Source organism: Acomys russatus, chromosome 8 (genome assembly GCF_903995435.1).
Source record: "Acomys russatus chromosome 8, mAcoRus1.1, whole genome shotgun sequence".
In the NCBI taxonomy this organism is placed as follows: Eukaryota; Metazoa; Chordata; class Mammalia; order Rodentia; family Muridae; genus Acomys; species Acomys russatus.
The window spans coordinates 37,843,787-37,868,971 of record NC_067144.1 but is presented as its reverse complement, the minus strand read 5'-3'; the positions used below and the strand labels follow the sequence as shown (position 1 = coordinate 37,868,971).

The 25,185-nt window shown below is 43.8% G+C and overlaps 1 protein-coding gene across 1 annotated transcript in view; it reads left to right on the top strand.

Moving 5' to 3' along the window:
* The first annotated feature begins 14,565 nt into the window (after window positions 1–14,565).
* The window catches only part of Nxpe3 (neurexophilin and PC-esterase domain family member 3), a 45,698-nt gene continuing 35,078 nt past the window's right edge, over window positions 14,566–25,185 (top strand). Inside the window, exon 1 of the mRNA XM_051150050.1 lies at window positions 14,566–14,752. Within this exon, the coding sequence (XP_051006007.1) occupies window positions 14,660–14,752 (93 nt within the window). The 5' untranslated portion in view covers window positions 14,566–14,659. The remainder of the gene's footprint in view (window positions 14,753–25,185) is intronic.

Genomic DNA, 25,185 nt, shown 5'->3' with positions numbered 1-25,185 from the left:
TGTGTGCGCGCGCGCATGTGTGTAAGCCTGCTGGAGGAAGCCGGAAGTGGGTGTCAGTTCTCTTGAACTTGGAGTTACAGGTGTTTGTGAGTCATCCTTCAGGCCTCTTTTTCATTCCTTGTTCAATATGAGACAAGACATTTTCTTATTTTCTTATTTTTGCATTTTCTATTTTTGCAGTTAAGTGCCTCATTTGCTGCCCAAAGTTAAAGAAAAGCCATCTCTCGACACAAGTACCCAAACTGCTTCACTGCAGGTTAATTTTCAGAAGTAGCTGAAACGCCACAGTTGAGTCTCCCTGAGTATGGTTCCTCTAGCCTCTTCCTCCTTTTTTTGAGTCATGGCAGGTACAGCCATTTGAGCTGATCGGCATTGTCAGCAGAATCCATTGTTCTTTTTCTCGTTGTTCTAGTCTGAAAAATGGCGTTCAACATAGTTTTATGAAAAACTTGGCAGAATATGATAATTACTAATAGTCTGCTTTATCTTTCTTTTATTTTTACTAGCGACTGTAAGTATGAGCATGTGACATAGCCTGCTTTGAGCTGTAGAGCATCTTGAATGTAGATGAAAATACTATACGCCAGAATGTAGAAAAGCTAAGGCACAGACTTAACGGGTTTTTATTGGTTTATAAAGTTTAAGGGTAATTTATATAACTAAGGAATAGTAATTTATGTGACTCTATGGGTTATTTGTTAGTTTGGTTGGAGAGGGGACAAACCAGGGGGCCTTGGAAGTTGAACATTGAACTTTTTTTGACAGGATAGTTTGTCCAGTTGTGCTATTTTGTCTCATATAAATTTTCCTTACTCTAGAGAGCATTTAATTATCAGTTGGACTAACTGCAGAAGCCTAAACTCCTGCTATGTAGCCAGGTGGCGGTGGTGATGGCGCACACCTTTAATTCCAGCACTCAGAAAGTAGAGGCAGGCGAATCTCTGAGTTGGAAGCCAGTCTGGTCTACAGAGTGAATTCCAGGATAGCCAGGGCTCCACAGAAAAACCCTGTCTTGAACAAACCAAAAAACAAAAACAAAACCAAAACAAAAACAAAAACCCCAAAACACAATAGCTCAAAAAACCGCCTATCATGTAAGAATAAGAAGGAATCTTAATAGGCAGATTTGGGCCCAGGGGTCCCACTCAAACTAAGGCACCAGCCAAGGACAATACAGGAGGTAAACTTTAAACCCCTTCCCAGATCTAGCCAATGGTCAGAACATTCTCCGCAGTTGAGTGGAGAGTGGGATATGACTTTCTCACGTACTCTGGTGCCTCACATTTGACCATGTCCCCTGGAGGGGGAGACCTGGTGGCATTCAGAGGAAGGACAGCAGGTTACCGAGAAGAGACTTGATACCCTATGAGCATATACAGGGGGAGGTAATCCCCCTCAGGAACAGTCATAGGGGAGGGGAATAAGGGGAAAATGAGAGGGAGGGAAGAATGGGAGGATACAAGGGATGGGATAACCATTGAGATGTAACAAGAATAAATTAATAAAAAAATTAAAAAAAAAAAAGAAGGAATCTTAAGATTGTGTGTTGCTGTTGTTGCTGTTGTTGTTGCTATTGTTGTTGGTGTTGTTGTTGTTGCTGTTGTTGTTGTTATTCTACAATTCTAACGAGGTGCTGGCCTCACAGCAGGGACTGACTCCTTGATTTTGAAGAAGAAGCTGAAACCCGGGATGCTAAGTGACTTGTCTAAGGTTGCAGTAGTCAGTAGTAAACTGTGAAAACGTGTTTATATTTCAAGTGTTCCTTATACCTTCTCTGTTAATCTTTATATTTAGTAAGAAAATATCTGCATTTTAAAGAAGAAAAACAGCTTTTAAGAGAGGGCCTGTAATGGCAGAGTTGTAGCAAAGAGCTAAATCTATCAGAACCTTGAATAAGTGTTCTCCCCCCACAAAAAATGACTTCCTTAAAATTGTCTGTAAAAAGCAATAATAGTAGTAGGGAATGGTAGAGCACACCTTTTTTTTTTTTTTTTTTTTTTTTTGACAAAGTTTCTCTCTGTAGCTTTGGCTGTCCTGGAACTCACTTTGTAGACCGGGCTGGTCTTGAACTCAGATCTGCTTGCCTCTAACTCCTAAGTGCTGGGATTAAAGGCCTAGGCCACCACAGCTCATTGGTGGCACACAGTTGTAATCATAGCACTTGGGACATGGAGGCAGGAGGATCGGAGTTCAAGGCCACTTTTAGCTACATAGTGAGATTCAGGCCAGCCTGGGCCACCTGGGAATCTGTCTTCACAAGCGGCAACAGTAAAGCTAAGACTTTAAGAAGGAATCGCTGTATCTTCTTATCCTGTATTTGATGACAGATAGTGTGATTGATTGCCAAAGTAGACAAAATTTTCTCAAGAAATACTGTGCTTGCTGTTTCATCTTGCTGTTCCTAGTGTGAGAAAGGTCTAACCATGGCAGGTGATAATTGTCAAATAGTTCAGTAGTTTGCTCTTACATGTCTCACTATAAGAGGACACTATAATATGCATGGTTTAGAAAATGTTTGTCTGGCCACATAGTTATTTGTGAATAACTTTGTTCTTTAATTACATGGGTGCCATTCTTGAGTGTATGTTTTTCCTAGATTTATTAGGTTATTTTAAATATACAAGCATCATAATGGTATATCTCTCTGTTATCTATTTAGGACAAGTCTAGTTCTACTTTTCATAAATACTTTCAGGAATATACAAGCTTTAAATATTATGTGATCTCTCCTGGTCACTTTTTTAATGTAAAGTATTAAGATTGCATTTATAACAATAATATTATTTTTTCCTGAAGTAGGAAGGGGAAATACAGTCATAGGGTTAGTTCCCGTTCACTTAAAAAAAAGTCTCAGTTACATGGTTGTTCATTGCATATTCTTATTTTGCCACATCTGTGTTAAAAGGGGTTTATTGTAGTGTTTGTTTGTTTGTTTGTTTGTTTGAAACAGGTAGCCTTGGTTGTCCTGGACTCGCTTTGTAGATCTGGCTGGCCTCAAACTCATAGAGATCCGCCTGCTTCTGCCTCCTGAGTGCTGGCTCTGTAGTTACGTTTTAAATGTTAAATACGTAATACTTTTATTTTAGTTTTTAAATTTTTTAAAGACAGGCTCTCTCTATAAAGCTCTTGCTGTCCTGGAATTCACAGAGATCTGCTTGCCTCTGCCTTCTGAGTGCTGGAATCCAAGGCAAAAAAAATTTGCCACCGTGCCCAGCCATAGTACCCTTATTCTTGAAGTGAAACAGAAGTAGTTTGTAAGGAACATTTTACGTTTTTTTCTTTTTTTGAGGTGGTGGTGGTGGGATGGTCTCACTATGTTGCCTAGGCTGGTCATGAACTCCTAGCCTCAAATGAGCCACCTCCTGCATACTTGGGACTATTTCCATAGAAACATTTAAATTCTAAACCTTAGTGATAAAGCCTATTGTGCCATATTAAAATTAAAAATCAACTACACATGTGGTCCTTATAACCTTGGAGAGAAGTTGATCGTGTGTTTTTAGAATGAGGTGCTTCTTATTTGCAAATGGGTAGAAATCACACTGGATTTTAATTCTTTTAATTGATTCTAGTAGTCATAAGGACTCCTTAGAGTGGCAGCACTAATGCATTTCTTTGGATATTTTGTAGTAATTTTGTGTGTGTGGTGCTGGCATGTGAGACAAGCACTGTACCACTGTACTACACCGTAGTCATATGTCTCAGAATATCGTTAAAGCTGGCAATAAGAGTTTAAAAATAATTTGGTTTTGTCCTATTTCTCAGTTTTTAAAAAATGTTACTATAAGTAGTGTGCGACTTAAGGTGGCTGGAGTCTGTTTTATGAGGCCTTGCTATTTTATATTGTCTACTTGAGTCTGTCTAATTTTAAATAAAAGCTTTATACATTTGGGTTTGACATCTGTTTGTTTCACTGATCAGTAGCCACAGCTGTTTCTCCCTGTGCTCTCAGCTATGAGTAGGTAAAGTTCAGAGCGATTTTATTCCAAAAGTTTAGAGTGTTGACATTTTATATATATATATATATATATAAACAAAACAAAACAAAACGCATGAGAGTCATTTCCAAAGCACTGTTGTTTCTCCACAAAGGAAGCAAGGGAATTTTATCCAAGGGAGCGCTACATCTTCTCTTGAGGTTGAGTCCCTCTGGGAACAAGCTTAGTTAAGTACTTTTCTGCCTGGTGGTGGTGCAAGCCTTTAATCCCAGCACTGGGGAGGCAGAGGAAGGTGGATCTCTTGTGTTCAAGGCCAGCCTAGTCTACAGGGAGTTCCAGGACAGCCAGGGCTATAACAGAGAAACCCTGTCTTGAAACCAAACCAAACTAACCAACTGTACATTCCTGAACATGGTCAATTTAAAGTAGTAATTTATAAGAAATGATAGACACAGTTGCGTGTGCACCACAGCGCCCGGCCTCATTTCTGTTCTTTTCTTTTTGCAAATAATATAATGTCACTCTTTTTTTTTTTTTTTTTAAACAGTGGAATAGAACTCTAATGTATACATGTAACATATTTTCTTGACCCATTCCTGCTTGTGGACAGCAAGTTGGTTTCACAACTTTGGAATTTGTGAATAGTGCTACAGCAAACATGAATGTGCAAGAATCTTGGTGGTGCTGACTTGATTCCTTTACATATACATGTATAAGAAGAGGAGGAAGAAGAAGAAGAAAAAGAAAAAGAAAAAGCAGCAGCTGGGCGTGGTGGCACATGCCTTTAATCTCAGCACTAGGGAGGCAGAAGCAGGCAGATTGCTGTGAGTTCAAGGCCAGCCTGGCCTACGAAGTGAGTCCAGGACAGCCAAGGCTACACAGAGAAATCCTGTCTCGAAAAACCAAAGGAAAAAGAAAATGGAAAAGAAAGAAGCACCACCAGCAGCAGCAGCAGCAGGATGTGGTGGTGCACGCCTGTAATCCCAGCACTCTGGGAGGCAGAGGCAGTTGGATCTCTGTGAGTTCCAGGCCAACCTGGTCTACAAAGAGAGTTCCAGGACAGCCAGGGCTACATAGGGATACCCTGTCTCAAAAAACAAAAAATAAAACAAACAACAACAACAAAAGAAATGACAGATACGTTATTTAGATGTGCTTAGCTCTAGGTCCACTAAATGTTGGACAGAAATGCCTCTGAGCATGATCAGCCTGCACTACAAAGTTTCATAAATATTTTTTGGGTGATGCAGTTTTACTGTTTTTAAGATTTATTTTTATTTTATGTGCATGGGTGTTTAGTTTGCATGTGCTGTCTGTGCACCACGTGTGCTTATGGAGGCAAGAGGAGGGTATTGGATCCTTTGGAACTGGAGTAATAAATATTGGGAAACATTGTGTAGGTGGAGGGACCCCTTGCAGGTCCTCTGCTGGAACAAGTGCTTGTAACCACTGAGCCACTCTTCAGCTCTGTTCTCCAGCCCTACACCAAAAAGCTGTAGCTGAAAAGAAAGGAATGGATGTGTTGAAAGTGTTATTAACACAGGCCCTTACCCCTGAAGGTGCCTGCCTTTCGTGGTCACTGACAAATGTCCTTTGGCTGGTGATCCTTGGCCCTTGCTGCACACGCCACATGGTGCTATGCTCAGGTGATCATGACAAGCCATGCCTGGCACCCTGTACTCTTTTATTTTTCTTTAAAAAGACTTTTTATTGGCTGGGCGGTGGTGGCACACACCTTTAATCCCAGAACTCAGGAGGCAGACAACAGGCAGATCTCTGTGTTCTGTTTGTTTGTTTTGTTTTTTTGAGACAGGGTTTCTCTGTGTAGCCTTGACTGTCCTAGACTCACTTTGTCGACCAGGCTGGCCTCGAACTCACAGCAATTCACCTGCATCTGCCTCCCGAATTCTGGGATTTAAGGCATTTACAACCATGCCGGCAGATCTCTGTTTGAGGCCTGGTCTACAGAGTGAGTTCCAGGACAGCCAGGCCTAAAATACAGAAACCCTGTCTCAAAAAGCCAAAACAAACCATAACCAAAAAACCCTTTTTATTGATTCTTTGTGAATTTCACACTATGCACCCCCATCCCATTCATCTCCCTGTCCCTTTGTATTTGCCCTCCACCCTTGCAAACCTCCTCCCAAAAGAAAAAAAGAAAACCAACCAAACAAAATCTCACACTATACCCTTTTGTCCCACACTGTATACTTTGCCCACACATCTTTACTTGCAAATGTTCATTGCACTGAGTCATTGGTCTGGTTTGAGGTCTCTGGCATCTGCTACACCATTAATACTGGATCCTCACCTGGACTGCTCTCTGATATCCTGTTGTTGCCCCATGTCATGAAGATCCTGCATCTTTGGATCTGTATGACAGGCCAGGTCACATGCTCCAGCAGTTGACAGATAGAATAAATATTGGCGTGGGCCAACTCAAAGCCCTGGATTTGGGCCTGCCAGGTGTGGTAGCTGGGTTGGTTTGCCCTCCAGCAGTGCTGCTTTGGCCAGGGCCAGCTCTTCTCTTTGCCCAGGCAAGGGGTGGGACCAGCTCTACCACCTGCTGCTCAGCCCTTGGACATCAACAGATCCCAGGTTGCAGCCCAGACTAGGGACATCCCAATGGTCTTTGGTGGCAACATGGGCCGTGGATGTCAACACAGACCCCTGCTGCTATAAGGCTATGGATCCAGACATGGCCCTCAGCAGCAGCACAGGCTGGGACTTCACCATGGCCTCTGGTGGCAGTGCAGGCTAATCACATCAGGCCTACTTCTTCCCCCCCTCATGTCTCCAGATCTTTTTCTCTTCATAGCGCTCAAACTGTTTTTCTTCTTTCTCTCCCATTTCTCCATCACATACTCAGAGAGTGGGTTATATGGCAATGAGGCCTTCTTTTCCTTCCTTCCTTTTTTTTTTTTTGAGACAGGGTCTCTTGTGTAGCTCTGGCTATCTCGAATTCACTATGTAGACCAGGCTGGCCTCGGACTCACATAGGTCCACTTGCCTCTGCTTCCCAAGTACTCGGACTAAAGGTGTGCACCAGTATGCCCAGCTGAACCCATACTCTAGAGGTGTGGTGAGTGGCCTAGTCTCAGAATGTAGTCCCAACAGAGGCCAAGGAGCCAAGGCCAGGCCAGTCACAGCTATCCAGTTGTGGAAAAGTGTCAGACAACAGCTTACCTGACAGCCGAAGAAGAAGCTGTGCAGCTGAAGAGACTCCGGGGCAGGAGGAAGGTGAGTGGAAGGAGAGAAATAAGGACTGAAAGCTGGTTTAAAAAAAAAAAAAAAAAAAAAAAGGCTGTAAGGAACCAAAGAAGACAACACGCTAGTCCTGGTCTCTAGAACCAGAGATCAAGCAAATCCTCCCGTCAGAAGGCCTCAGAGCCCAGGCTGAGAGTTGTAGTATACAGGCTGCGTGTCAAGGGTTAAGGGTCCTCCTGATCAAGGCCTGAATAGGGACTGTAACACAAGTAGGGTTCCGACGCTCAATTCATAGACAGATTGCCACACCCTGCTGCCCAGTGCACGGCGGAGGACATGGTGGCACCCTCAGCCAGCTGATAGTGACAATGGAGATCAAGCCCAGCGCCTTGTACCTACCAGACAAGGGCTCTACTACCTGCTCCCTAGCTTCAGAATCTTTATTTTGTTTTGTTTTTTTCAAAACAGGGTTTTTTTTGTTTTTTTGTTTTTTCCCTGTGTAACCCTGGTTGTCCTGGACTCACTTTGTGGACCAGGCTGGCTTTGAACTCACAGAGATCTACCTGCCTCTGCTTCTCATGTGCTGGGATTAGAGGCCTGCGCCACCATGCCTGGATTGTTTTGTTTTCCAAGGTGAGGTTTCTCTGTGTAGGCCTGGCTGCCCTGGAACTCACTGTAGACTAGGCTGGCCTCGAACTCAGAGCTTTCTGCCTCTGCCTCCTGAGTGCTGGGAGTAAAGGTGTGCGCCACCACTGCCTGGCAGAATCTATAACTTTTTATTAATCCCTTTAGAACTCCGTGCAATCTATGTTGATCATTTTTACCCTCAACTCCTCTGCCATTCTTCTCCAGCAGCCTTCACTAACTTTGTGCTTTCTTAAATTAAACAAACAAACAAACAATCAATTAAACAACCACTTAGTCCAATTTGTGCTACTCAAATACTCACAGGTGTGGGACCATCCACTGGAGAGCGGTTGACGTACCAGGGTCCACACCCTTAAAGAAAACAGTATCTCCGTTCCCCATTAGGTCTCACCCTTTAAGTATCTCCATTCCCCCTTAGGTCTCATGCAGGCAACCGCTGGGGCCCTGAGTTCATCGGTGCGGAGACCTTATCATGTCCTAAAGACAACTGTTTCGCTTCAGTCCTCCCTGATCTCCGGGCTCCTACAGCACCGTGGTCAGTAAATACAAAGATAGTTGATGCCAGCTGTAATTTATATTAATTCTTCTTCAACGTGGGGGCGCAGTCTGAAGGCAGGTATTACTCTTATTTTAATAATTTATTTTGTCAGCATTTTGCTCAGATTAAAAGACTAACCGCACTGTGTTCTATGCCCTTTCGAGAGCCTGGGATGCCTTCTGTCCCACGGGCCCTTCTGTCTTCGAGGGACTCCTCTCAGGCCTCAGATTTGCCGAACTGCTTCTAATATTTCTTCAGTTAAAATGTCCAAACTAGGATAATCCAGAATTGGGGGTGGGTTGGATGGAATATTCTGGCATTTTTGCCAAGTGATTAACTTCAAAGCAAGAAGCTTCAAGACCCTGCTATCTTCACGCTCGCCTTTCCTTTCGCAAGCTGTGTTTCTCTGCTATCAGGAGCCTGCAATTGCGCCACTGCAGGGCCAGTGGTTCGAGTTCTCAGAGGAAATCCTGCTGAAAGATGCTCCAGGGAAACGTTGATGTCCGAAGGTTATCAGTTTATGGGTCTCCAGAGAGGACCGTCTCGGGCGGGCGAGTACAAGAGCCTTACAGAGGTGGGTAGCACGGGGAGTGCTAATTCCTTGTCCTTGCCTCCGGGCACAGCACCTCGCCTGAGCAGCTGTCAGTCAACATCCCCGCCCCACTCCGCCCCGCCCCGCCCGGAGTCCGACCAATCGTAGCCGGGGGTCGGGGGTGAGGCGCCGTAGCGGGGTCAGGAAGCGCGGAAAGAACGGCCTGGTGCCGAGGCCACCGAACACAACGTCCACGTCCCTCGGGAGAGCAAGCGGTCGGTGAGACCCGAGACCCGGTGAGTGCGAGCTGTGTCTCTGCGCGGGGCGGGGAGAATGCTGTCCTAGGAGCTCGGGGTGCGGCGTGCCTCGCGCGTCCCTGGGCTGCAGAGCACCAATCCCGCGTCCCTGGCGTCCCTGGTGTCCCCGGCCGGGTGTGGAGAGCTGCGGCCCCAGGAGTCCCGATTGTGTGCCAGAGCTCGAGAGTGGAGGCCCCAAGACGCAGGCAGAGCTTCAGCTTTGGGCTGCTTCAGCTTTGGGCTGCGGCAGCTTGGGACAGGAGGATCCCAGCTGCTGCAGAGATGGGGCGGGGCGAGTCTGAGCATCCCGGTCCTCAGTTTCTCCACTTGCTGTAGCGAGTGTGTGACAGGACTCAGGGTGATGTTGAGATCTTGGCTTGTGGTCCATCTCTGCTTGACCCAAGTTCAGAAGGCCGGTGGTGGTGCTAAGAGAGGTTACGAGGCAGGATTTTGTGAAACGTCAACGAAATTGTAATTTCCCCCTTGCTTTTCATCATATACTTCGAAGGAAGACTATTGCCATATTTCCAAATATGGTCGTGTTCTCCCACTGCCATTATTTGTGATTTGGAACATTAGGGTGTCTTTGAAGCTGGCAGGATGCCCAGACCCTCAAGACTGTCCGATGTCTCTCGGGATAGCACACCATACTTTTAACTCTGCAGTGTTGGGCTCTGCCTGCCTTTGTCTGGGCTTACCATCATCTTTCCGTGTCTGTTATTCTCATAACCTCCTCAGAGTTTACTAAAAAGTGCTATAATTGGTTACTGAGAAGGGAAATGAAGGGATAGGTCACTGAAGAGGGGATGGTTGTCCTTAGTGCCCCAAATCAAGTTGTCCCGAGAGAACACGGAGGCACAATTCAAAATTCATTTTAGTACCACCAACCTTTGCCAACTTATGTAAGCAATAACCTCTGGCCAGCCATCCTGTTCAGAGGTCCTTCTACTTGACAGTATACTTCAGCTGTCTTTCAGGGACAGTATTAAGCCCATTCCTATGGATTCTGGTTTGTTTCTTTGTACGGGGTCCAGGGCCTGGTATTTTAAAAGTTTCCACGGTGGCTGTAAATGTAGAAGCTCAACTCCCCCAGCCCCTGTCCAGCACCTATTTTTTTTTTTTTTTAATGGCTCATTAAGCCTCTTCATCCTCCAGGCTGTCTCCATGAATGCTGGGCCCTGCCTTGTAAAACTCTGAAGGAGAAAGTCTAGGTGAGTCAGCACTTTGGGTCATTGGAGGTGGGGGTACATGAAAGAGAAAAGGGGGTTACAGAAAGGCACTCCGCTTCGTCATTAGTCCCAGACTCATCTTGGTCTCGGAAGGGTCTCCAGTTATTTCTGCACATCTTACTCTGTTAAATCTCAACTCCTTTTCTGTTTGTTTGCTTTTTGGTTTTTTGAGATGGTTTCCCCCCCCCCCCCCGCCCCCTACAAAGCTCTGGCTGTCCTGGAATTCACTATTGTAGACCAGGCTGGCCTTGACCTTCCAGGGATCTGTCTGCTTCTGCCTCCTGAGTGCTGGGATAAAAGATGTATGCCACCATGCCAGACTGTTTCTCCGTATATCTAAACTTCAGTGTTTACTTTTAGATATAACTCTTCATCTCTGCAGTTTTTATTTCTGGATGAAAAAATGAGAACTTACAAATGAAGAAGGGGAGAAAAAAACAAAACAAATAAGGAAGGGAGTGGGGGTGGGGTGGGGTGCGGCAGGGGGAGGGCTCAGTTGGAGTGATGATCCTGGCCATCTTAGTGTGATATCTTTCCAGAGACAGATCGTTACAGGCTCTCAAGCAGAATCTAGTTAGGGCTCTTTGTGTTGTACAAGGAAGTCCGTCTTCTCCTGGCATGACTGACCACGAGTCTCTGTGACAGAAGCCTCCAGCCACAAGGGTTGTCTTATATAGCTGACTGTGGCCTGGTGTTTCATTAGCTTTCATCTGTCTGTATCACTGACAGTTGCATTGCTGCTCCCGCTTGGTTCTGAATCACACTGATGTCCTACCCCGAGTGGCGCCCGTTTGGGCAACCTGCAGGCTACACCAACCCACGAGGCAGCTAAGTTTCTGTGCCTCTTTGCTTTTTTTGCTCTGAACACTATCAAGAAAGGGCATGGCTTTTATGGCCAGCTCCTTAGGAGTTTCCGGGTCCTGGTGACAGAGCTATTTTTTCCTTTCATAGCCATTTCCTGCTCAAAATTTGTAGACACTTCAGGGTGGGTGAGTGCCTTGGTATGGGGGAACGGCATTGAGGTGGGCACGAGATGGGTAAGTTACTCTTGGCATTGTTTGGCATTGTTTAGAATGGCGGTTTAGTGACTTTTCCCACTTTTCCTTCTCTCCCTCGCTCCCTCCTCAACCTGGGGCCATGCCTTCTATGCTAGCACTCTTATTTCTGTCCCCAGTCCACATTTCTCTAACAAAGGAACTACTCTCTCTGATATAAATGTAAACTTTTTTTTTTTTTTTTTCTGTGTAACAGCCCTGGCTGTCCTGGACTCTCTTTGTACACCAGGCTGGCCTCAAACTGACGGCAATCTGCCTGCCTCTGCCTCCCAAATGCTGGGATTAAAGGTGTGCACCACCACACCCAGCACATAAATGTAAACTTTAAAAAAAGATTTATTTACTTATTATGCATACAGCGCTCTGCCTGCATGTACACCTGCACACCAGAAGAGGGCACAAGATCTCATTATAGATGGTAGCAAGCCACAATGTGGCTGCTGGGAATTGAACTCAGGACCTTTGGAAGAGCAGCCAGTGTTCTTAACCACTGAGCCATTTCTTCAGCCCCTATTGTTTTTTTTTTTTTTTAAAGTATAGTCATAACTGGTAGAATGTAGTTGGAGAAATTAGAAGCACACACAAAGAATAATCAGCTAAGAAGTGAAAAAGAGCATTCCTCCAGCTTAGTCCTGCCCCCATTCTGCAGCTGGCTTGGGGAAGAGTTAACATGGTTCTCGAGGGCTGGGAGTGGTACGGCAGGTGGTGTAGGGGAGTGAGAATAAGAGGCTTCTAGGTCCAGCAGAAAACTGAAGGGAGCCATGATGCACTTGAGCTATTCTGAGCTGCTTCGGACTACGATTATGCTCTCTTTCCCTCTTTGACCTGCACCTACCCTTCAAGAAACCCCACACGAGAGCAAAATGCTGGTGCCTCTCTGTTTCCCTGTGTCAAATATTGATTCCGTACTCATCATGTGTTACTTTTGCTCTGTGACACTTAGACTTTATAGTTCCCTATTCAATTCATATGGACTGTATAACATGCAATGTTCTCATTTTCACCTTTGTTTCCCCCTCTCGCCGTGTGTGTGTGTGTGTGTGTGTGTGTGTGTGTGTGTGTGTGTGTGTGCACACTCCATGGCTCATATATGGAGGTTGGAGGACAATGTGTAGGAGTCAGTTCTCTCCTTCTACCTTGTTGATCCTGGGGATCATACTCAGGCTCTTGGGCTTTCCAGAAAGAATCTTTACCTGCTGAGTGGCCCGTTTTTTTTTTTTTTTTAAATGGAATTATTTCTAATAAGTAAAGAGCCTAGCTTTTCAAGGCAGCAGCAACCCTTACACTAAACAGCACGTCTTACCTGTTTCTAAATGTACCCACTTCCCTCTCACTAAGGTCTGTAGTAGTGTGTGCTTACTTTTCCAGCCAAAGGCTACTGGAGCAGCAGGTAATGTAAGCAAGCCTTTATCAGCGCTTGGCACAGAGACTGCAGCCGCGCTCAGTGTCAGTGCAGAGCGACACCCTTCAGCTGGAGGTCGCAAGGGAACAGTCCAGAAGCAGCAGAAACTGGAGTTGTGAAATGAGATTTCTTCTGACCCACCTTTCAAACAATAAGGAGAGTAATTCAGATCAGGCTTTGCACGGCAACATCAAAATGGCCGAGGAAAGGAAAGAACAGTTACCAGTAGCTGGTGTAGAAAATATCTGTTAAAATAATAGATGAAGGTTGGCAAGGTGGGTCAGCACACACACACACACACACACACACACACACACACACACACACACACACACAAATTTAAAAATTTAAATAATAGATGATAATGTACATGAATCAGGCCTAGCTACCCCTTCTAAATTCAGAAGACAGTGTCAACTCAAGTCAGAATACAATAAGAAAGGAAGAGAAAAATGTATAAGTAAACATTAATAAGAGTTTCAAAGCAGGCAATGCCAAAGTGCCCAAGGCCCAGTATGTAGGCATACATAAAGGCAGGACCACCAGATGCAGCGACTTACTGATGTATAAAGAAAATTCATCTGCAGAGAGCAAAAGCAAAGACCAAACAGAAACTGGAATGTGATTCAAAATGTCCCTCAACAGGAACCTTCACCTCAAAGCCTTGGAAACAGAAATAATTAATTACTTCCTTTGTATATGTCCTTTGGTGGAAATATATAGGAGAGAGAGAGAGAGAGAGAGAGAGAGAGAGAGAGAGAGAGAGAGAATATAAAGTAGAATATGTGAAGACTGTGGATGAGAGAGAACTCTTGCTCTCCTTCAAGACTTTTTTCCTAAAAAGCTTAATAATTAGAGAAACGTGTGTGACATATGCTTCCAGTTCCTACTGATCTGGAGTTTAAAGCTCTAATACATTATCATCAATTTGTGTGCTTCAATTTTTTACTTTACAGAAAGTAACAAAATGTCCTTACATTAATACAAAAAAATTTTAATCCATTCTTGAGCCAGAATTTCCCATAGTATACAAGAAAAAAGTAGATTCGCTACAGAAATTACTATATTTTCTAGTGAATTGTTATATATATTTTTAGAAGGCAAGAGATCAGATCGGATGTTTCCTGTTTTTTTTCTTTATGGAAAAATTGGTGTATTATTCTGTCTACAAAAATAAGATGCACAGATAACTGTTCCCTGCTATAAATGAGAAGTTATGGCAATTTTGTGACTTTTATAAAAAACAATATTATCAGCCGGGCATGGTGGTGTACACCTTTAATCCCAGTATTCGAGAGGCAGAGGCTGGAGGATCTCTGTGAGTTCTAGGCCATCCTGGTCTACAAAGGAGTCCAGGACGGCCAGGACTATTATGCAGAGAAATTGTCTTGAAAAACTAAAAAACCCCCCAAAATGAAAACTCAAAAAACCAAAAACCACAAAGCAAGCAAACAAACAAACAAACAAAATCCAGTTAATTTGGAAAAGAAAACTGAACATCTGGAGATAAGACTATACTGTCCCCAGGTCCTGTGCTCTGTCTTTGTGACTGGACCTTGGCTAAGGCCCATGGAAGGAAATGGGCTTTTCTTTCTGTTACAGTTGGTGAGACTTTCATTTCTCTTGTTTGTTGAAGAAAACCTGCCTCTTGAACAATTGCAGTCTTTCCTCTACAGGACCCTTAACATTACTGGCAGAACAGAAGCAAATTAAACTGGGTGCTCAGCCGCAGCTCACAGCCAAACGAAGACATGGCGCGTTGAGTGTGAAGGTAGCACAGTGTCGGCCATGGGTCATCCAGACACAGCCGGACAATGTGGACCAATTTCTTCAAACTACGAGTCTTCTGTTGTCTGTTTGCAGTGCTGATGGTGGTGGTGCTGGTCGTCAATATCACTCAGGTGGAGGTGAGTAGTGCTCGGGTCTGGGATTTGGTCCCCAGTGCCCTGAGGTCATCAAGAAGCTTAGGCCGGTTGCGTCTTTTCTTTGCTTCAGTCTGTGTCTGAGCATCTCTAGCAGCTGTCTGCTGTGCTGGTCACCGAAGACACAATGGTGAAGGCAGGAGGCCTCTCCCTACGGAGGCCACATTCTGCGTGTGTGTGGGAGAAAATACAGAGAATATGTACCTGAAATGGTTGGATTAGATAGAGTGTGTCATATTTGGGAGCTTTTCATTTTTTTTACAAAAAAAAGGGAGGCTTATTTAGCTCACTATGTAGCCCTGGCTAGCCTCAAACTTAGAGAGCTGCCTGCCTCTGTCTCTTAAGTGCTGGAATTAAAGCATGCATCAGCACACTGGTCTTGGATTTAGGAGTTTTGCATAGACTTCACTGGTTGAATGTTTATAATTCAAAAATCTTGAAATCAGACATATGCCCAAACCTGAACACTTAAACATTTAAGTTTGGACTGGGGAACATTTCGGATTTCAGAGTTTTGGATTAAGAATCTTGCCTGCTGTATTAGGTTTCCATTGTTTTATGCTATTCCTTAGATGCCCATTTGCTTCCTAAGGAGAGACAGAAATGTTGTGGTTTTGGGTGTGAGCTGAGGTGAGGAGGAACTGGGAGGAGGGGAAACTGTAATCAGAATATATTTTATGCAAAAAAAGTTTTCGTCTTTTTTTTCGGGGGGAGGCAGGCTTAAAGTAGGGTTTCTTTGTGTAGCCCTGGCTGTCCCAGAACAAATTTTGTAAGGACCTGGCTGGCCTCAAACTTACAGAGATCTGCCTGCTTCTACATCCCCAGTGCTGGGGGATAAAGGTATGCACCACCACCACCTGGCCTGTTTACAGAAAAAAAAAAAAAAAAAGACCGCTCCCTCCAACTGTAAGTGATAATCATAGTTGCATGATGTAATACTAATGACTGGTAGAGCTTGGTTGGGAAAGTGTGGAAAAGAAAAGAAAAAGTTGGAGGTCTCCCTTCCTCCACCTGGCGACAACCAAAGGCTGTTCTCTAGCCAGCACTATAGACAGAGCCCAGCTGGTCAGCTTGACACCATTAACTCCAGCTTTTGCATCCCATATGGTGAAGCCATAGTTTCTAAGGCCCCTGGCTAAAGGGAATTGCTCTAACTCATCCTTGCAGCTGACACCGGGGTGCTGATGGTGGAGGCATTAGGGCAAAAGCAGAATCATGGCTGCTTTAGAGTGAGTTCCCCTGAAAGAGGACGCCTGGCCCCAGGCTAAGGGACAGTTGCAGGGGAGGAAGCTGATGAGTCTGTTTTGCATGCTGCGCTAGGGCTGAAGGGCAGAGAACAAGTCTTCCTGAGCTGCTCAGAAGTGCCCGAGAGACACGAAGAAGGTATTTATTAACAATCCCCTGTTTCAGCCTGGCGTAGTGGCGCATGCCTTTAATCCCAGCACTCGGGAGGGGATTGCTGTGAGTTCGAGGCCAGCCTGGTCTACCCAAGAGAGTCCAGGATAGCCAAGGCTACACAGAGAAACCCTGTTTCAAACAAAACAAAACAAAACACCCAAAACCAAACAACCAAAAAAAATCCCCTCTTTCTGACTCCTCTGCTGAAGCATTGATGTCCAAATCTATGGAGCAGTTTCTACAGAAAAGCTGGTGCCCTTTCGTTGCTTGTGGTGCTTTTTCATGATGCAAGTCTGAACTAAGCAAGACATTGCTTTGCTTATTCAGGCCACTAGCACAAGACTAGAGGCTCAGCCATCGGCCTGTTCATTGCTCCGGCTGGAGACTGCTCTGTGCTGTGTAGCAGAACATCTGCTCTCACTATGACACAGTCCTCTAGGTTTCTTTGCTCGCTGTTGGGTACTTTGGAGAACATGAAGTGATTCTGTTCAAGATTAAAGCATAACATCTAGGAATTAATTGCTTTCATTTCCTTACATGGTTCTCATGTTTTGCAGTAGAAAAGATAGTGCCATATTGACAATGCCTTCCACCTGAGAGCTGTCAGTTATAAATGTACATCTGGGTATTGTGATTTAATGCTTTTAAATCTCCCTCCCTCCCTCCCTCTCTCTCTCCCCCTCTTCCTCCCCCCTCCACCTGTATGTGTGTGTGTGGTGTGTGTGTGTGTGTGGTTTGTGTGTGTGTTTGTCTGTGTGTGTGTGTGTCTGTGTGTGTGGTTTGTGTGTGTGTTTGTCTGTGTGTGTGTGGTGTGTGTGTGTGTCTGTGTGTGTGTGTGGTGTGTGTGTGTCTGTGTGTGTGGTTTGTGTGTGTGTGTGTGTGTGTGGTTTGTGTGTGTGTGTGTGGTGTGTGTGTGTGTGTGTGGTGTGTGTGTGGTTTGTGTGTGTGTGTGTCTGTGTGTGTGTGTGTGTGGTGTGTGTGTGTGTGGTGTGTGTGTGTGTGTGTCTGTGTGTGTGGTGTGTGGTGCGTGTGTGTGTGTGTGTGTGTGTGTGTGTGTGTGTGTGTGTGTGTGAGATGAATGCAGATGCTGCTTGCCACAGCATGCATATTGATGTCAGAGAACAATGTTGGATACTGGTCCTCACGGTCCACTTTGTGTGAGACAGGGTCTCTTTGTTGGTCATCACTGTGTACACCAGTCTGGCTGACCTATGATCTTCTGAGGAGTCTCTCATCTTCACCTGCCATCTCACTGCGGGAGTGCTGGGCTTACACACACCTGTATCTGTGTCTGGAGCATCTGGCTACACTTGGGTTCTGGGGGTTCAAATTTAGGTTCTCACTTGTGTGTGGCACGAGGCATCTCCCAGCCCTAGTCAAGCACAGCATACATTTCAGTGGAAATAAGAACGATCACGTTGTGGGACTGCTCTACCGAATGTCTTTGGAACTTTACTTTTGTCTTCCCAGACTGAATTTCTATTTCTGTTAAACAATTACCCACTCCTTCCTCTCCCTTAGCGTCTGCCACCTAATTATCAATTTTCTGTCTTGACTTTGATAAGTCTAGTCTGGACACAATATTTTGTTACTGGCTTATTTCTGTTAGTGTAATGTCTTCAAGATTCATTTATGTTGTGACATGAATCACAATTTCTATTCCCTGATAGAACTTCATTCTACAGTCCAAACTGTCGTGATGCTCACTGTTTAGTCAACATTGCTTCAAGCTCATGGCAAATCCTTGTGGCTCAGGCTCCTAAATGCTAGGATTATAGCTGTGAACCACCATGCTCCATTAACCTCTGCTTTTTAGTTGGAATGTTTAGACTCTTTATAGTTAATGTAGTTGTTGAGAGGATCAGAGGATCGTGGTCATACCATTTTGTTGTTCATATTCATCTTTTTTTTTTTTTTTTTTTTTGGAGACAGGGTTTCTCTGTGTAGCCTTAGCTGTTCTGACTCCCTTTGTAGACCAGGCTGGCCTCAAACTCAGATTGATCCACCTGCCTCTGCCTCCCAAGTGCTGAGATTAAAGACGTGGGCCACCATGGCCAGCCATTTATACTCATCTTAATTTCTTCTCTTTTTCTGCTTTGTTTCATATTGAGCAATTATTTTAATCCATTTAATTCTTTTTGTGGGCTTCTTAACAATAAGTGCTATTTTGGTGATTGTTTTATGACTTACAGTATATATATGTCTAACAGCACACTCTGTGGTCAAATGGTATTACACCTCATGAAGAGTATGGTAAACACCTTGCCACAACGGATGTTCATGTTTGTGCTGTTGACATATACTTAAAAAAAAAGATTTATTTATTATTTATATAGTATTCTGCCTCCATGTCACCAGATCTCATTATAGATGGTTGTGAGCCACCATGTGGTTGTTGGGAATTGAACTCAGGACCTCTAGAGGAGAAGACAGTGCTCTTAACTGCTGAGCCATCTATCCAGCCCGAGGATCTAGTTTTTGAGCTGTTGAGGAAAGGAGGACAAAGAAAACCCGGAGACTCTGTCATATGCCATGCAAGCTGAAGGTCTTAAAGCCCAAGAGAACTTTTCTTTTGACTCATTGTCTGTCTCCATCTCTGTTTCATTTGCTGCCTGTCTGACTCCTTGCTCCTTGCTCGCTTACCTGCTTACTAGCTTTCTGTCTGTCTTTCTATCTATCTATCTATCTCTCTATCTATCTATCTATCTATCTATCTATCTGTTGTTACTCATCTTTGTATCTCTGTGTTTGTTCCCCATCTATTTATTTCTCTTCCTGCTGTTCTCCATCTCTCTCTAGCTCTCTCTCTCTCATGTCTGTTGTTTGCTTGCTTTTTTTGCCATTCTCCATCGATCCATCTCTCTTGCTGTTCCTCACTTCATTCTAGTTTACTCTCTCTATCACGTCTGTTACTTGTTTGTCCCTACCTTCTATCTAACTAACTTCTTTCTTACTTGATGTCAGTTTGTCAAACTAACTCTCTCCATGGGCCAACCTCAATATTTTATTGAAATGAAATTCAATTTTTTTAAAATTCCAGATTATATCATGATTTTGTTCTTTTACAATCAATAGGACATCCAAAAATCAACAAAACAATAGAACAATCTAATAAGGAAACACAAACAGTTCTGTATAACTTACAGTAAAACATACAGCAAAAATCAATCAATTTCCGAGCAATGGTCAGTGTGACCTTATTATTATTTCTTGAACAATACTTGGGAAAGTTTAAATGATAAATTTCCCTGGGCTAAAGCCATTGTGTTTACATGATTGTCATAGCAACATAGCTTAAGCTAAATGTTCTCTAATAAAGGAAAAACTTGACCTACTTCCAGTCCCAGACCAACAGGTGTGCATTCTAAGCCTAAGCTAACTGCCAAGGAGTTCTCTATTGTAAACGATCTGTAAAGCATGACATTCCGAGCCCACCTTTTATTGCTCTCAAAGCAGATTCTAAGGAAATGTTTCTACAGGTAACAGTATCTAGGCAGGTACTATTGTGTCTAGGTCTTAACTTTCTTACATGCAGTTTCTGCTTGGGTGCTCATGGTCAGAGCAAAAAACTTTGTCGTTGTCTCAAGCCTTTGGCCAGATGCCCTCTTTCAACATTCTCTGTGGGAAAAAATTTTTCCTGTATGAATTTCCTAAGGGCCGAGAAATAGAGAGAAAAAATGTTTTTTGGGGAAATAGCAGATTTCTAAACAACATTACACCTGGACCAAACATAGTATTTGGGGGACAGTGGTGATCAGCCAGAAATCTTTGGAACTTTGTCAAGCAAAGCCTCAACAGCTGCTCTGGATGTCTAGAGATCATGCTGGACAGTTGGAGATCTCTGGAACTTTGTCAAGCAAATCCTCTATGGCTTATCCTCATGTCTGCGACATGTGTTCACTTTTGGTAGGTTTGGAAAAAATACCCTATATATCCTTTAAAAATATTTACTACCGCTTTGGCTTTAACAGAGTTTCAAGATTTAGAAAAATTGCACCAAAACTAGAGTTCTTATCCTGTCCTTCCTCATTCTGCTTCTCTCTTACCAAAATATGACAGTAGTGTGATTATTTTGTTATTTTGTTTCCCTGAACAGTTTTTTTCTTTTATTGAAAATGGATTTTTTCATATAATTTATCATAATAACAATTAACCTATAAAGATCAGTATGAATATTGCCTTTTCCAGCAAACTTAATTTCATGATAACCACGTTTAACTTCAGGTCTATTTTAACTAAAGAACTTGAGGAGACAAGACGTATTTGTTGCTTTTATAAAACTATTAGGAACCATTTAAGTGAAAAAGAAAAACAATACGATGAAAGAACCACAGTGGTTCAGCTTCCGGTGGGTCTGCAAGCAGGAGACACGGTTGTGAGTAATGCGAGAGACGCCTTGAAGGAGGTGAGCTAGTGGCCAGTAAAACGTTCACATCTTCACTCAGTTTTGCCAATGTTACTTACAACGGCCCTTTGGTTATTAATATATTTCTTGCACTTAATGACAGAAATATGATCTGTTAAACAGCTTTTGTCAATTTACATCACCAGCCAACCTCTTACAAGCATATACTTACAGAGACTTAAAAGACCTGACATATCAGTGGGCAAGAAAATATTATTATGAATCTATTCTATTTATTTATTTATTTATTTATTTATTTATTATTTTTTAACCACACCTGCCCTACATTAGCTTCATAGCTTTGTTTTGCTCATTGCATAGCTAAGCCATAGTTTGTTTAACATCCAGTTGATGGATGTTATTTCTCAGGACAGTGTAGAAGTCAGGATTCCCTGGAGGAACAGAAGTGATAGAATGAGGGAATATATACATGCATAATATATATTACCTGAGTTTAGTCCCCAGAGTCCATATGGTAGAAGAAGAGAGCTCTGCCAGAGCCTGCTCTAGCTAAGTTTAGCAGCGCTTAGATCAAAGAGTGAGCATTAAAAATTAATAAAAGGAGAAAAGAAGCAAGAAATAGACAGAGGCAACAAATAGGCAGAAACAAAGGGCAGATTCAGGAGGGATAGCAGTCAATACCATGGCAGCCTCGACTTCATTAACCAGTGCAATTTATTATACACATCTCAGGCATGGGAAACAAAACAGAAGATCACTTTCAAGAGATAATGCTGACATTCACATGGGAAAAATGATGTAATCTCAAGTGCCCATGTCCTGCTTCTTTGCGTGCCAGGAATAGTCAACTCTTAGCCTAGAGGCCACAGTGTACTTTTTCTGAAAGTCTGAAGACCTTGAGTGGATACTTGACAGAACTTCTTGTTTAATCATGATCTCAGCAATTCATATGATTCTTATGCCAGAGCAGAGAGCACGAGAGCAATGCCTATGGACAGGGAGCCTTTGCAAATGGTTCCCGACAGAACTGGCTCCCACAAGTTGTTCCCTGACTTCCACGTGCTCACTGTGGCATATGTGCACCCATAAACACACACACACACACACACACACACACACACACACACACACACACACACACACGAGAGCATACATACATATATGGAGATTTATTAGAGTGGTTTATAGGCTGTGGTCTGGCTAGTCCAGCAATGGCTGTCTCCCAGCAGAGAGGCCATGAGTCCAGTATTTGTTCAGTTCATATGGCTAGGTGTCTCAGCTAGTTTTCAGTCTACATTGAAATCCTAAAGGAGCACATTTCAATACCAACAAAGGAATGTTTCCGCAGCAGGAGAGAGAGCAAACAGGCAAAAAAATCTAAAGCTTCCTTGTCTTGAGTTCTTTTAGGTAGGCTGCGATCAGAAAGTATTATCTACATTTAGTATGGGTTTCCTGACCTTAAGTGCTCCAGCTTTAGGGCGGGTCTCCCCATCTCCAATGAGTCAAGAAAACTCCTCACAGGTGTGCTCAGCTGATTGGGTTTAAGTTGATCCCAGATGTAGTCAAGGTGACCACCAGAGTTAGACATCACAGACAGTCATAGCATGAAGACACAGACACATACCTTTTAGGTTTATTTTTACTTTATGGGCGTTTTGTCTGCATGTATGTTTGTGTGCCATGTGCATGGATGGTGCCCACAGAGGCCAGAAGAGAATGTGTGATCCCCTGGGACTGGAGTTACAGTTTTGAGCCACCATGTGGGTGCTAAGAATTAAATCCAAGTCCTCTGAAAAGAGCAGCCAGGGCTCCCAACTCCTAACCTCTGACCCATCTCTCTATAGACGTTAGAAGAGTTTCTAATCTCTTACACGGTGGAAGGGATGCAAACACAACTCATAAGGATAAACAAGTAGATCCTTTGACCTACAAAGATCACTGGGAGCCTGAAACAGGCAATAAATTAAAACCTGTTGACATTTCAGCACTTGTAGCTAGTAAGAGCCTGAGTAGAAGCTGCTAGGAGTCAAGAGTAGAAAGTCAGAAGAACTTGAAAAAAAAAAAAATAAAAGAAGAGAAACAGCTGCTTAAAGACGGGTAGCCAAAATGGAAGCCAAGAATGAGGAATCCTGGGAAATGACGGGCAAAGTAGATGGAAAGGGGTTTAGACTGCGGGATAATAAGAACAAATCAAGGCAGCTCTCTGGCGGGATGGCAACATCCCCATTGCTTAAGCCTTCATTAAAAGTTCGCCCCACTGCTTGCTGGTGGCCTGGGTGCCTGGGGGAGAGAATGGCATCTTAGAGTAGGCTCTTATGCAGTGAACACGTTCCAGAAAAAGGACAGCTAAAGAAAGGGAAGAACACAGAATAGAAATGGAGAACTGAACAGAAATTGCAGGCACACGAGAAGACCCACTAGAGATCCTGGCTATCAGGTTCCAAGGAATCTTGCACGAGAGGCCAATGTGACTTCATCAGGGTAAGCAGTCCGAGGGCTATCTAGTCAGCAGACAAGGGAATTCGGGTTTGCTCTCATAAACAATGCTGCGCCGATCACTGTTGGAGCAAACTATTAACACATCCTTTGCTTTTCTAAAGATGAACCATTAAAAACGGGGCACTGCAGAGTGGAAGAGTAGCACTTTGAAGGCTTCTGATGCAAGAGGTCTTTACTAATAATAATTTGCTGTTTCATCCTTCAATTAGCAGAGACAACAGGTTTCCTGTCCATCAGTTCATCGGCACAATGTCTAGTCTTCCCATTTCTATAGGAAACAAGGCTTGCCTAGGTTCACAGGGTAGTGAGGCGGAACCAAAGCCCACGTTTCTACCGTACTCTCACCGCTGATGCCACTTCCTTTATCAGAACCAGGGTATGTAGCCCTCATGAGATGTCGGTAACATCATCACTCAGATGTGAAAACCGAAACTCTGGCTTGGGAAGTGTGTTAATGTGGCCTTTTCTTAAATCTCCATCTTTCCCTCTCTGAAACTCACAGGTCCTTTCATCACATGGCCTTCAGTTCTTTGCTCTTTGTGGCCCCAGTTTCTTTGTCTTGCCTGTTCCCTTTCTCCTCAGCCATCTTTGTCTGGCCCGGCCTTCAGTCTGAACTTAAATGTCACCCTCCTGTGACTCTTATGTTCTAGTTTATGTAATCCTATTGCTCCTGTTTTCGTTTGGGTCTGACATGGTCTCTAAAAGCTCATTTGTTCAAGTCGCATGGGTGTGTGTGGAAAGGATTAGAACATGGGGATTCTGAGTTTGTACACAGCATCATTTGTAATTAGAAGGTGGTAGAAATTATGAAGGTGGGACCTAACTGGACTTATTGGGTCACAGGGGAAAGCATGTTTTTTTTTTTTTTTTTTTGAGAAGTGTACTTTGCTTTCTGCTTCCCGATGCCCTGAGGGGAGTTGCCTTGTTGTCCTGTCCTGGGGTGTGCCCAGCATGCTCTCTGCCTTACCACAGGCCTGGACTGAAGAGCCTCTGAAAGTGGGAGCTGATTTTTTCAGGTGTTTTGTCACAGTGACAGAAAGCTGACTAACACAACTCCTTGTGCTTCCACTGTAGCATTCACTTCACCATACAGGACTTACAGACTGTATTGCCAGATGCGTCTATGGCTCTGTCTGACCAGTCGTCTGTAAGGAACACAGGACATCCCTCTTAATTAGTAACCCAAGACCAGTTCTCGCTGAGTATCTGGCCTCTTTAGAATAGGCAGCTACCCTCAGGAGTGTAGCTGGAATCTCAGCTGTTTGTGGTCTCCTCACCAGCCTGTTTCACTCATGTGTGGTTTCCTATTTACCATATGTATCTGTTGGGGACAAGAGTCTGTACAGAAAATCATTTTATTTGTATCAGGAAGAGTCTCCCAGTAGGGAGGGAATTGTCTGGTCATGGCCTTGACCCTGGCTTTAAGTTGCAACACAGTCTCCAAGTGCTCAAGTGCTCCCTGGTAACCCCTGGGCCTGCCCACATTGCCAGGTGGTGCTGGAGGCAGGAATTAGTTGTGTTCTGAACCAGGCCTTGCCACTCAGAGGCAAATGTCACTGTGATAGAGTTCTCTCTCTCTCTCTCTCTCTCTCTCTCTCTCTCTCTCTCTCTCTCTCTCTCTCTCTGTGTGTGTGTGTGTGTGTTGATTAAAAAAATTCTCTTATATATTACATTCCTACCACAGTTTCCCCTCCCTCCACTCTTCCTGGTGCCCCCCACCCCACCTCCTCCCTCCCCCAGATCTACTCTTATGTCAGCTTTCTGTTGTTTAAATCCTGCCTTAATCCATGATGATCTGATAGAATGCAGGGAGTTATTTCCATTTTCTTGTGTCTATTGTGACTTGCTTTGGGACTGAGTATGTGGTCGGTTTTGGAGAATGTTTCCTGAGGTGCTGAGAAGAAGGTATATTCTTTTGTGTTTGCATGAAATATTATGTAGATATCTCTTAGGTCTATTTGGTTCATAATCTCTGTTAGTTTCATTATTTTTTGTTTTGTTTTTGCCTGGATGACCTGTCCGTTGGTGAGAATGGGACATTGAAGTCTCCCACTGTCAGTGTGTGATTTAGCTGTTGTTGTGCTTCTTTAACAAATGTGGTGCCCTTGTGTTTGAGGCATAGATGTGAAAAAGTGAAACATCTTGATAGACCTTT